The 13,351-nt window shown below is 40.6% G+C and overlaps 1 protein-coding gene, 1 long non-coding RNA gene and 1 pseudogene across 4 annotated transcripts in view; 1 reads left to right on the forward strand and 2 right to left on the reverse strand.

Annotated features, from left to right (window-relative positions):
* The window catches only part of EPC2 (enhancer of polycomb homolog 2), a 99,097-nt gene extending 93,365 nt beyond the window's left edge, over positions 1–5,732 (forward strand). For both annotated transcript variants that reach the window (XM_084799161.1, XM_084799162.1), the window contains 4 exons: positions 39–175; positions 2,056–2,215; positions 3,014–3,347; positions 4,471–5,732. In XM_084799161.1, the coding sequence (XP_084655287.1) occupies positions 39–175; positions 2,056–2,215; positions 3,014–3,347; positions 4,471–4,543 (704 nt within the window). In that variant the 3' untranslated portion in view covers positions 4,544–5,732. The remainder of the gene's footprint in view (positions 1–38; positions 176–2,055; positions 2,216–3,013; positions 3,348–4,470) is intronic.
* LOC311607880 overlaps positions 1–13,351 on the reverse strand; it is a 426,536-nt gene that overhangs the window by 285,654 nt on the left and 127,531 nt on the right. The window lies entirely within an intron of this gene.
* The window catches only part of LOC311606467 (small ribosomal subunit protein uS8-like), a 51,718-nt pseudogene continuing 49,507 nt past the window's right edge, over positions 11,141–13,351 (reverse strand). The window contains exon 3 of the transcript in view: positions 11,141–11,493. The product of the transcript in view is annotated as a small ribosomal subunit protein uS8-like (transcript). The remainder of the gene's footprint in view (positions 11,494–13,351) is intronic.

Consider the following 13,351-nt stretch of genomic DNA (forward strand, 5'->3'; position numbering starts at 1 on the left):
TAAAAATGCTTTAATCCTCACTATTTACCCTCTATCAGTGACAGGGGGCATCACAGAAGAGCAGTTCCAGACACATCAACAGCAGCTAGTTCAAATGCAAAGGCAGCAACTTGCGCAGCTTCAACAGAAACAGCAATCCCAGCATTCCTCACAGCAGACTCATCCAAAAGCACAGGTGACCTCTCATCCCCTTCTTTCCCAGGTTCTTACAGATGACTCTCCACCTCTGTTCTAGAGTTTGAGAACTAACCTAGACTTCCTTTACTTAAGTTACCTATTTCTTTTTTCTTTTCTTTCTTTCTTTCTTTTTTTTTCTTTTTGTTTGTTTCTTTGTTTTGTTTCGTTTTCGAGACAGGGTCTCTGTGTTAGCCTCAGATGTCCTGGACTCTCTTTGTAGACCAAGTTGGCCTCAAACTCACAGCGATCCACCTGCTTCTGCCTCCTCAGTGCTGGGATTAAAGGCGTGTGCCACTACGCCCAGCGACAAGTTACCTATTTCTGAGTGGCTAGTTTATAGACTCTGGTTATTTTGAGAGCCAAGTATTGTAGTTTTGATTTTAAAAAAGAATTAACTAGTTTTTAGAAGGACTTTTGAGAGTTTATGAAATAATATATTTTTGAAACCATCACTCCACACTCTCACCTCTCCATTTTCTTTGTCAAGAACAGGACTTTTCTAACCTCTTCCTCCAGTTTGTACTTATGTACCGTGCGAATAGCTCATGCGGAGAAGGGATTCCACTTAATTGTCTGCTAAATCTCAGCTGCACAGGCCCCCTAGCCTCTGTGCACCATGTTTCCTTGAAGGGAAAACATAATGCTACCCCATATATACAGACATGAGTGATAAAAATAAAAAGACTATATAAGACTGCAGGAAACCAACCCAGCAAACAAGTGATGTAAGCCTTGTAAGACTCGTTGTGGGCTGTGGTTTCCAGAACTATGCAAGAATGTGGTACTGTTGTTTTAAGCCATAAAAGCAAAACAAAAATTAAAAAAAAATCTCAAAGTTGAATTATCAAAATAAACTCTACATTTTAAGGTCTGAAGTTTTGCTGTTCAATTTAAAAATCATAAATCTCAGGAATAACTAAGAATAACTCAGTTTGATCATAGTCTTTGAGTTCTCAGACCAGGATCTACCCGCAGTGCTTTCTTTAGTTCAGTCTCAAAAAGTCTGTTGCCTTAAAGTCCTGAGTTGACACCATGGAAATCTTGGTGACCCTGCTTGCTGTCCACATACCTGTGGCAGTGCCAGTAGATCTGGACTTGGCTTGTAGCCTATGGCTACGAGTGTTCAGTGTCAGTAGCAGCCGGTTTTCCACAGGCTCCTGGAAGAGTGGCACTGTACTTGATGGGGTTTGTGAGTCTCTTCAGATAACTAACTAACCTTCAGTGTTTCCAGCCTCCTTCAGAGTTGGGTCAGTCCAGGTTTTTACACTGTGATAGAAGTGGCTATGAATCATGTCTATGGTTTCATTCATGGTGTCTGCTCATTACATAGTTTTTTAAGTGCTCATTATTATCTAGAAAAAAAAAAGAGTATGGGTTTTCCAGTTAAGCAATTCTTTCTCAGAAATAATTGCTTGCTAATTTTTAGTCACTTTTTTCATGCTTCATATACCAAAAAAAAAAAAAAAAAGTCTAAAATCTTAAATCTCTCTTCTAAGAGTTCATGACTTGACATTTAGAAAAGCCATGTCCTTTTGAGTTCCACACATTTCTTAATATTGTTCATTAATCGTATATAACAAAACTGAGAGTATAGGGTGCTGGCAAGATGGCCTAGCAAGTAAAGGCACTTGCTGCCAAGTCTGACAACCTGAATTGGATCCCTGGAACTGATACAGAAGAACAGAACCAACTCCTGTATGCGATGTCCCCCCCAAAACAAACACACACACACACACACACACACACACACACACACACACACACACACACACACACACACACATACACACACACTCCGGTGGGGTGCAGGGGTGGGGAGCGAGGATAGGTAGATAAATAACTATAGAAAACTGAACTGTGTTACTATCCATTTTATAGGGCTCAAGCACCTCTGACTGTATGTCTAAAACACTTGACTCAGCCAGCGCCCACTTTGCTGCATCTGCGGTTGTCAGTGCTCCTGTTCCAAGTCGCAGTGAGGTGTCCAAGGAACAAAACACTGGCCACAACAATATGAATGGTGTTGTCCAGCCTTCAGGTAAACTGAGGTTTCATATAATACTTATTATTAACTTGAAGCTTCCATTCATCAAGTTGGGTTTGAGTTTGTCAAATACACAGGGGAAATGTATATAGTGCTGTTAAGAATGTCTGATGAGAATGAAAAGCTAAATGTTTTCCAGAATTCTCACTCTACCTTCTGTACAGCTACCTCCATCCATTCTGATTTCACTCACACACTATCAGTTGCCTCACTTATTTGGAAATCCATCGAGTCATTATTAACCACCCCCATTGAATTATCTATAAATTGTTTTAAAAGGGAAATACAAAACAGCATGGCTGTTAAAAAGTTTGAAGTCAGGCGTGCTTTCCCATGTGCACATATTCATAGGTGCACGTCTCTCGTGTGACATATTGTGGCTGTGGAAGCCTGTTTGCTACTTCCTGCCTGCTCCCCAGAAACATGCTGCTCTGCCCTCTCATAGTGCCCACGCTCAGAATTTTCTAGTTTTGTTTACATGTACCCAAGATCATCCTTTTTTATTTTCCTTTCCTTATTCTTCCCTTGCTGATTCTTGAATGCCTATAAATATTTAGGGGAAATCGAGCTATCATTTTCATCTGCCTTATTTTATGTTTTTCCAAGTGACACGTGCAGACATAGCAAAATGCCTTGTGAAGCCTCTTTATATGACTGTGCTATGAAAAGTTAACTTAGTATTTACCTAAATAGACTATGACTGCATTTACTGTTGTTACTAAATTCCTAATTTTTAAAGAGTTTTTTAATTGTCTCATCACACTAATGGAATGATGTCTCCCTCTTTTGCAGGACCCTCTAAAGCATTATATTCCACCAATATGGCTTTATCATCCAGCCCAGGGATTTCAGCTGTACAGCTTGTCAGGACAGTTGGCCACACTACTACAAACCACTTGATCCCAGCATTGTGCACAAGCAGTCCTCAGACACTTCCCATGAACAATTCCTGCCTGACCAATGCAGTGCACCTCAATAATGTCAGTGTTGTTTCTCCTGTCAATGTGCATATCAATACACGGACTTCAGCACCATCGCCAACAGCCTTAAAACTTGCCACAGTTGCTGCCAGTATGGACAGAGTGCCAAAGGTTACTCCGAGCAGTGCCATCAGCAGCATAGCCAGGTGTGTGTGCTGTAGGTGCCGTCCGCAAGCTGTGAACTAGCTGTCCTGAGAAATAGCAGGGCCTGTTGCTTTGTACTGCTCAAGAGTATCTGTTGACAGACTGGAATTTTCAAAAGCATGAGGATTTGCTTAACACAAAGAGAGCTCTGGGCCTAGTAGCATCCTTAAATGCAACCAGAGTTGTAAAAAGATAAAAACAAGTCAAATTAACTGATACTGTAGAAGTTTTAGTCACTCTCATCCTGCCTTTTAAGAATTTTATTTAAACCGGGCAGTGGTAGGACACACCTTTAATCCCAACACCAAGGAGGCAGAAGCAAGTGGACCTCTGTGAGTTTGAGGCCAGCCTGGTCTACAAAGTGAGTTCCAGGGCTACACAGATAAACTCTGTCTCAAAGTGCCCTCCTTCAAAAAAATGTATTTAAAAACTGTTTTTAAATGTATTTTACTATTTTGTGTGTGTGAGTGTTTGGCCTGCATGCATGTATGTGCACCATGCACATGGCCTGCTACCCATGGGTACCAGCAGAAGTGATCAACCCTGGCACTGGGATGCGGGGAATCAGTCCTGGGTCCTCTGCAAGAGCAGCGAGTGCTCTTAAATGCTGAGCCATCTCTCCAGCCCCATCTCATTGTGTTTTTATAGATTCACAGTATAGGTTGGAGCTGTTATCAGTTACCAGAGCTTAGATTGAAATCAAATGGTGTTATTCTTAGCTTTATATTTTTTAAATAATTTTTATTTTTATAGTATGTATATATTTTAAGAATTTTCTAAAACTTAATAATGTTTTGCAGGGTAAGTTTTATGGTCCTTTTAATGATACTCATGTAAGGAGAACAGTAAATCAGGAAAAAAATTGATTTGCATGGCTTAATAAGTATATGACCTTAAGCCTATGGGGGGAAACTTGGATTAATCATGTTATATATCCCCTAATTTATCACTGGTATTAGAAGTATGTGCAGCTTCTGAACTGAAGGAACCTTCTTCATTCTTGCCTGGAAATGATTAAAACGGAGGGTTTTGTTATAATTATTTAAAAATGTGACCTATACATACTCAATAATATAATATATTCTGAAGAGTGCTAATGCTTATTCTACTTTTGCCTTATTACAGAGAGAACCATGAACCAGAAAGATTGGGTTTAAATGGAATAGCAGAGACAACAGTAGCTATGGAGGTGACATAACCTAAAGCATGTGGCTTTGACCTCTGTGGATGGTTGCAGTCATTCATATTCCAGCGGAATACACAAGGCGGCACTCTGTGGATCACAGAGCAGAGCAGTGGACCTAAATGGACTACAGTATATCAGATGTTAAATCGATATATGGTGTATATTTTGTAAAATTGGGGAAATCACTACCTTGTAAAATAGTTTATTTGTATCATCAATATTCTTCTGTTACTTGAATAGTAGATATTCATCATCATGCTTTTGCACTTGAATTTGCAACTGAATGGATTTTAAAATAATTCTTTAATGGGATCATGAGCATGAAATGGGATCCTGCATCACTTGTTTTAACTATTTATTTTGCCATGTTTACATTTTGTATCTTGTAAAAAAAAAATAAATCCAACTTTGTGTCTAAAAAGTTAAAGATTCATAGCTAGGAAATGAAATTCTTGTAATTTTTTTCTAAAGGAACTGTAAAGTTTTCACTTGGTTCATTTTGTTTCACAATTTGACTAGATGGACTTTTTGGTAAATACTTTAGTGGCATTTCACTGTCAAATACGACTTCAAGGCAAAATAGTATTTTCTATTACTGTGCAGGGGAAAGGGATGGATCGATACATGCAAATTTAATGTAGTGACTCACTTTTCCATATATTTTGAATGTATATTTCTATTTATAATACCAGTTTATAAAAAATAATTACACAGAAAAAGTGGACTAGGAAATTATGCATCTAGCACATTTAAACTGTGCAGATATGAAAATTTTTCATGGATTACATTTTATCTGAAGACTGCATATTTTAACTGGCTTTAAAACTGTAACACACCACATAAAAGATATTTACCAGGTATGTATTGCATTATATCATTGCAATAATTAGTGGAAGTCTATATATCGAGCCATCCCAGGTTTTGGGAGGGGGGAGGGTTGTGGCAAGATTGTCTTTTCAATTTTGGAGAGTTTTCCTGTGGCTACAAGGCAAGTAACGGGTTGGAAAAAGTCTGACTGTAAGTGTTGGACACCTTCATAGTGTAGTGTTTTAGTGACTTTTTTTATACGGTTCTTGTAAATTAGATACGTGTAGTGGTGTTTCAGAATGTCTGTTTATGCACTAGTTCAGACAACTTTCCCTGTTACTTGTTCTTGATAAGTGAAAACTGCAGGGAAATAAAAAATACATATCAAAACATGGCCATGCTGCATATGTGTTTATTTCACAATGTGCACACAGTGGAAGTGGAAACAAAAAGGACAGGTTAGCAACGGGCAGCACTGGTCAGCTCACACTGCTTTCCAGGCATTAACGAGACGAGGTCTAAGAGGCTCATCTGTGGGCACTATTGAGTTTCAGATAATCCAATATAAACTACCTTTGCTATGAAAAGTTCTTAAAATACTTTACAGAATGTAAGTAATTTACAGTATAGCAGTCATTGAAATTTCATGAGCCTCATTTTATAAATAAATAGAGTATAGTGTAGAATTATATTGCAAAGGGGTTTTGGAAGTCCTAGGAAATGTAAATATTTTTAATGAATATGATTAAAAACCATTTCAAACTGAAAATTTTATACCTTTTTTATATCTGCAGTCCTGAAAGTTGTAAACTTATTGTCAGTTAAATTAATGGGCCAGGATTTCTGCTGAGAGTGATTTTTATTCAGATCCTAAATGTAAAGCAATTTATGGTCAAAACCACAGGAGAAAAAATAAATTTAATTACTTCATTGGTTGTGAGCTGATAGGATCCATGCTCATTTCTGCCATGCTACCTCTGGGGTTCACTGCTGATGCTATAAAGACATAATTTTGACTGATATGGCTATGTTCATTCTACTTACAGTTGCACGGGTCTCCTTGCTATTAAGAATTTGAAACAACTCACTGCCAATTTCAGAGAAAGCGCCCTCCCCCATTTTGCTGAAGTAAAGCATGAAGTTACTCTGCTTTATGTGGGGTGTGTGTGTGAGTGTGTGTGTGTGTGTGTGTGTGTGTGTGTGCGTGTGTGTGTGTGTGTGATGAATAAGTAAAATGGGAACTATCTATTTGTACAGTTTCTGAAAGTGGTAGCAAGTCCAGAACTTCTGATTTGTTTCTTTTGAAGTAAAATAGAAAATCTAAGCCTCCCTTACTTTGGTGCCTCTACCTGCTTCGTAGATGACATTTTAGTTAGCCGTGCGCACAGTTCCCAGCACTTCCTCCAGGGCTGAAAGAAAGAGGTGCTGATAAATGAGCGGCTGGCATGTGTGGTTGCTGTGTGCTGCCCGTTGCTGTTGGCGCCTTTCAGAATAGTGGGGAAATGCATCCTTTGGAGGGCGTGGAAGTGGGGAGAGAGGTTTTACCTGTATATGTATCTACCTGTTTAAATTACAAAAGAATAACTTATGTGCTAGGCCACCTTTTAATTGGTATAGTCAAAATAACAGGCAAATTGCGTTTTTCTGCCCTACTGAAGAGAATAACATCCCCTTTCTCAGTAAGTCAGCATTACCCTTCAGCTCTACATATGTTGGAATGTGGTTCTTTTGCAGAAGACCAAGAGAAAATTTAAATACTTGCAGTGTATATTTTGTAACTGCATACATATAGCATTGTAGCTCTTCTAAAACTTGAATGCAGTACAGTGTTTGCAACTGTGTTTAATATTTTATTGTTACTATGACTCATGCTGGAAGAGGCTGAGAATAGTAAAGAGGGTCAACATTTTAGAGTCTCTGACCTAGTATAGTATGTTCAGCTGAATTTGAGTATGGTGCTACACTTTTTCAGCATAATATGTGTTTTATTGTCTCTTAACAACTTTGTCAGACAGTTTTTAAAAGTAATATCTCATTCTACAGCTCAGAAAAAGTTTGGAACAAGTTGGGTTCCTGAGCCAGGGATTAAACCTAGGTAGTCACTGTACTTCTAAGCACTGCCCTCACTGTGCAGAGCCTTTGGAGCTGCCTCTGTGCCGCCCTGTGCTTGCTAGCATCTGCAGCAGTCCCGAACTTTACCTGGAAGACAACTTCTACATCACCTACCCTCTTCCACCATTAAGCTCTGTGCATTTGCAAGCCTGGCTTCTAGCCATGCTCTGCGTACCCCGATGAGAGCAAGACTTGGCCAAAGTTGGCCCCTTCTGACCCATTGTTTCCCCAACTGTAAGATAAGAAAGTTGCTGAAACTGCAAAAGGAAAAGGAGACCTCACTGATAAACTAGGTAGAGGTTTGGCTGGGGGCCGTGTGCCACTGGTTGTTTGCCCAGGAAGTAAGTAGTGGCAGATCTAAGTCTAGAGCTCCTTCAAGTCAGTATCAGAGGCTGACCCAGGTGAGTGTATTGCAGCTAACATCTAGATGAATTCCTGCAGATAATTGTAACCGACTTAATGACTATACAAAGAGAGAATGCAGAATGTTAGAACACAAAAATTTAAGAGAATTGGTTTAATCCTTTTCTGGTCTTATTCCTGAATTTGTATCATTTAGGCAGCTCCTCAAGGCATTACAGAAACATCTTGTCAGTATCTGTTGCCTTATTAACTATCATAGAGTATGAATAGTGAGTCAGATGAGTGCCCTCCTATGCCTCAGACTGTCTGAAGGACTTCTAACTGTCGTGATGTAAGAGAAAGGTAACACCCATGTTCTTTAGTAATGATTTACTTGGTGCAGAAGTTTAGGTTGTCCCAAAATAGAGTCTGGTGCTGTTGCAAATATATCACCTTCAGTGTAAAAATCCAAACCGTTTGTAGAAAACTACACTCCAAGAACAATGACACACATACTCAACCCTGTAACTACTCATATATAGAATGCCGCCTCTGCTTAATACTGGGCCACCAGGACACATGGGCACACAGCTTTTTAAAAATATGTGTTGAAATGCACTTGTCTCACTGAAGAGAGTTGGTTTTGATCAGTAACAAAGTGAGGTCCAGTTAAGATAGCCAGGATGCAGGCTTTGGGTTTCAGCGTAGCACACCAGTATGTTAACACTGCTAAATGATGTCCCTGTGTAGGCTTGGAATTGCTGCAGCCTCCCGGGCCCTGGGCTGCGTGCTAATCTAGATGCTCAAATAGAGAAGCGTCCATTTCCAAGCTCCTTAGGTTGTAGTAATTCTTTTTCTTGTGGCCATGAAATTCCTAATGTTTGTGAAGCCATCAACTGAAGGTCACTGAGCTCCATTGAGTGATTAGAGACCTAATTCCATCTTCCAAACCTTCATATTTACCATATTCTATTCGTTTGAAGCAATGGCCTTGCACATTTTTTGGGGAGAGAATTAACACAATGACATAAATAACAGCAATTATAGGGTGTGTCTGATGTACCACCTTGTAATCGGATAACAGCATCTTGCTACCATTTACCCCAGCATTCCTTTAACTCTGGAAATTAGATTAAAACACTATGTGCAGGTTTAATATTCAGAATTACTTGACATAATACCTTTTAAGGTATTTGCCAAATTGTATGAAGAAACAAGGCACTCAAATACAAGCAGGGCTCTTTTGTAGGGCAGGCAATCAGATCAGGATTGGAAAAAGGTACACCAACAAGAGCAGTGAGCATCGGAGCCTGAGCATCTGTCTATGTAGGCAAGGTAGGAGAGGAGCCAAGGGGCGAGGAGGACTGTCGTGATAGGACATCCATGCAAAAGCAGGGTCGGGGAGAACAGGGCAATCCATAAGGAAAGCAGGCATAGAAACCCTGCCACATAGAGTAGGGAAGAGACGTGAGAAAGCTTGAGGACAGTTGCATCCAGCATTTCTGAGCTTCAAGAACATCTAAGATTTGAGAACTATATGGGCAGGACACATCTATAGTCCCAAGCTACTAAATGAATCTGAAACTGGGCCACAGCAGTACCAGTCCGAGTGGTGGAGCGTTCCTGAAAACAAGGGTATGTAACCACTCACACATTCCAGGCTGATTGGACTGGGGCCACCAAAATGGAGTCAGGATATCAGTGTTTTGTGCTTAGATCATTTCAGGTCTCTGCTTGTGTAGTTGGGTAGGTTGTTCCCAAGCTCCCTAGCCACATAGTAACTACTAAAGTTAACACTTCTGCTTTATAGTCATGATCGTATACAAGTAACTAACTGCTTAGGAGCGCAGAATTTATTTCCTTGCCTAGCAAATAAGGGCAACAAATTATTCCTCTTGCCTCATTAACTCCCCTGAAATGCAAAAACTTCTCTAATTGAGCCTGTTGTTAACGACTAGAAATCATGTAGATTATAGAGAATGTTGTAATGACTTCTTTTCTCTACCCCCTTTAAGCTGGTGAGATTTGGGGGGGGGGCAGTCCAGTGCAAATTTAAAATGTGGTTACTGATTCTCCATACAAGTCTTAAATACACCTCACACCTTCCCATCGCAAACAATCCAGGCTTCCAAGTAACTTCTAGAACAGTCTGCTCCAAGAATCCCCCTCCATGGCAGTGTGATGAACGCATCCAAGAGTTCGTTAATTTATTGTCAGCATTGGAGGTCTGCAGCCTCTCTAGACCAACTCTGCCCACAGGCCTTCTCTGGTTTGTGTGTGCCACTATGGTAGATCCACAGCGATACACCCCAAGACCTCCCGAGGATGCATGAAGCCCAGAATAGCATGGAACCCGCTACTCAGCTCATCAGTTGTTATCCACTTAGACTGGCTGACACACAGCCTCTCCTATACTTCTTTTTAAAATACTATTTTTTAAAATTATAACCACATCATTTCTCCCTTTGTTGTGGTCCCTAGGTGCAGTGTGTGGGTAGGGGTATTGGTTGCTCTTCTGCCTTGGAGTCTTGCATAGAACCTTCTGGTGCCATGAAAGCTAGACCTTAGGAGGAGGCTTTCAGATGAGACCCAGCTCAGGACCTCTGGGTTGTGTGTTAAGGTGCAAGCTGTCTTTTGCAATAGGGACTTACCTTCTACCTCTGGGAGACAACCAAGAATAAAAACAATACCCTGTCATGTTTGGGGAATCTCTTGGACAGCTCTGACCAAACACTCAAAGGATGCTTCTCAGGCCTGGTGTTGGAGTTTTGTTACATAGTCTATGGCTCTTGCAATCTATCTAGCCATAGAATGGGACCCCATTCTATGGGGAACATTGTCATCCCAGATGGGAAATTTTTATTTAACTAAATTTGTAATATACATGCAAACTTACATTTATTGTATGTAATTTATGTGGATAGATAATAATTTGATTTCTTATGACTTTTTCACCCATCCTTACTACTATTTTATCCTCATATCTCCTCCAGTACTTATTCCACTCCTCACTTCCTAACTAAAACCCACTTTTTCTCATCCCCACCCCTTCAAATCTCTAGTAGGCTGCTATTCCCTCTCTACTCTCCCCTCCACTCACCCCCCCCCCTTTTACTTTCCTGGTTTCTGCAGTTTCTCCAGGATATCTGAAGATAGGGAGCTAGGAGCCTCAGATGAGAAAGAACACGAGACATTTGTCTTTCTGAACTTGGGTTACCTCACTCAATATATTTTAAGTTCTTTCCATCGCCTAATGGAGCCTTCACATACCTTTAAGTCACGGCTAGATTGCTAATAGTTTCTTTTTCTTCCACAGTCCACAGAGGCTTTTTATTTATGTTTACATCTCTAGAAAAAAAATCCCAGGATTTTCCCTCCTATATGTTTTCGTCTTGCTTCTTCATATGGTTCATGATGCCAGCTGAGGTTGTCAGTACAATGACGCCAAACTGATGGGACAGGAGCAGATAGTTCTGCCATTTTTCTTGGTCCTTGAGTTGCACATCAGTCCACACCTGCTCAGCCTGCCTGTGAAGTTCACAAGGGTTTTCCCAGCTCTGTGGTCATCAGTGACCAGTAGCCATGCTTCATCATCACAGTTAGGAATTGAATGGTGACTTTGGAGCATGGCCTGATGAGGACCTGGTGTTTGCCTCTCTTCTCAGCATTGTTGATGCTCTTGAGAGCATCTGCCAAGACATCTGCCAAGTCACCATGGTGCTTATGGTATCTTATACAAGGCCATCAGTAGCTGTTATACTTTGGGTAATGACAATAAAAGAAGTCTGTAATAGATCAAAACAGAAACAAAGTTTCTAAGTGTCTTGACCGTCAGTGGTATTCAAAACAGAAACAATGTCTCTAAACTTTTGTTGTTATTGTTGTTTTTGTTGTTTTTTTCCAGACAGGGTTTCTCTGTGTAGCCTTGGCTGTTCTGGACTCGATTTGTAGACCAGCCTGGCCTTGAACTCACAGAGATCCTCTTGCCTCTGCCTCCCCAAGTGCACCACTATGCTCAGCTACTGATCTTTCCCCCCCCCCTCGGTTGTATCCAAGGAAGTGAAACCCCTGGGTGTGGAGGGGATTGGGATTGGCTTTTTATCACTCTGATGAATGTCTCAGAAACAACTCAAAAGAAGATATGGCTTATTGTGGTTCACAGTTTCTGTCCATGATCAGCCAGTTGTGTTGTTCGGGGCCCAGGTGAAACAACATCACAGCAGAAAAGCATGTCAGAGCAAAGCTACCTACCTCAGGGAGGTCGGGAAAGAATGAATGAGACAGAAAAAGACCCAAGACAAGATATGGTCTCAAGGGCACAGCCCCAATGGCCTACTGTCTTCAAATAGACCCCTAGCTCTAAAAGTGCTTATCACCTTCCAATAATGCCATCGAACTGGGAATCTGTCAAGGATTAGTCCATTGGTTATGTCAGTGCCCTCAGGATCCAATCACACCTCAATGACTGGATTTTCAGCAGCTGGGCTCAAACTTTTAATACATAAGCCTTTTATTTGTTTGTTTTTGAGACTTTTATAAATGAATGCTGTATGTCACACCTATCCTCTCCCTAGCTCAAACTCTTGCTGTCTTTTCCTCTCCCTCTCAAATTCATGACCTCTTCCTTAACTATATTATGTATCTATATATATGTATAATTCATACAACCTGCTGGGTCCATTTACTATTGCTCATGTGTGTTTAGTGATGGTCACTTGGGACCATCTAGCAAAGACATTTTCTCCTTCTCTCACCAGCCATTTGTTTTCTGTAGCTCTTCATCTAGGTGTGGGACCTTGTGAGATTTTCCCCACCTCCACTCACGTGTCAACTGGTGTGATCATTTGGCATGTCTTATTTAGCAGGACCTTTTTTAAATTTCATAGTTGCAGCTTCTATATTATATATAGAAGACACCATCTCACAGCGCACGTCTTGATCCTCTGTCTCTTACAGTACTGCCATCCCCTTGTCCACAGTGCTGCTTGTGACTTAGGTGTAGAAGTTGTAATGTAGATGAATGAATGGGGGTTGGGCAAACCACAGTTAGTTGTTTGGGGTTTTGAACCAATTGTGGCTTTCTGTAATGGTCTCTGTGTGCTGAAAGAAAGAAAGAAAGAAAGAAAGAAAGAAAGAAAGAAAGAAAGAAAGCTGCTTTTATCCACGGGCACAAGAAAAAGTATTGAGAGTTCAACAAGGAATTACACTGGTTTATGAAAGTAGTAGTAATATGTTTTCGTTATGGCCCATAATCACCAGTTACAAATAATTGGCTGGGTTCACAGCACTAGGTTCAAATTCCCTCCTCTTGTGTAGGCCTTGAGTTCAATGAGACAGCTTCTGGTCAACCCAAAATGTACATGCCATTTATGGCACCCTTGTGGGTATATGGCCATTCTGGTCATTGGGGTAGTTTGTAGGCTATACGGCTGGTAGGACTATTGGTTGGTTTTCTCCCTTGGAAGCTTGCATAGCATCTTCAGATACTGTGAGAGCTAGTTCTCAGGAAGGAGGCTTCCAGGCCAGTTCCAGCTCAATTACTCCAACGCTTGTGTCCAA

This window comes from Acomys minous, assembly GCF_964271855.1.
Source record: "Acomys minous genome assembly, chromosome: 10".
Taxonomy (NCBI): domain Eukaryota; kingdom Metazoa; phylum Chordata; class Mammalia; order Rodentia; family Muridae; genus Acomys; species Acomys minous.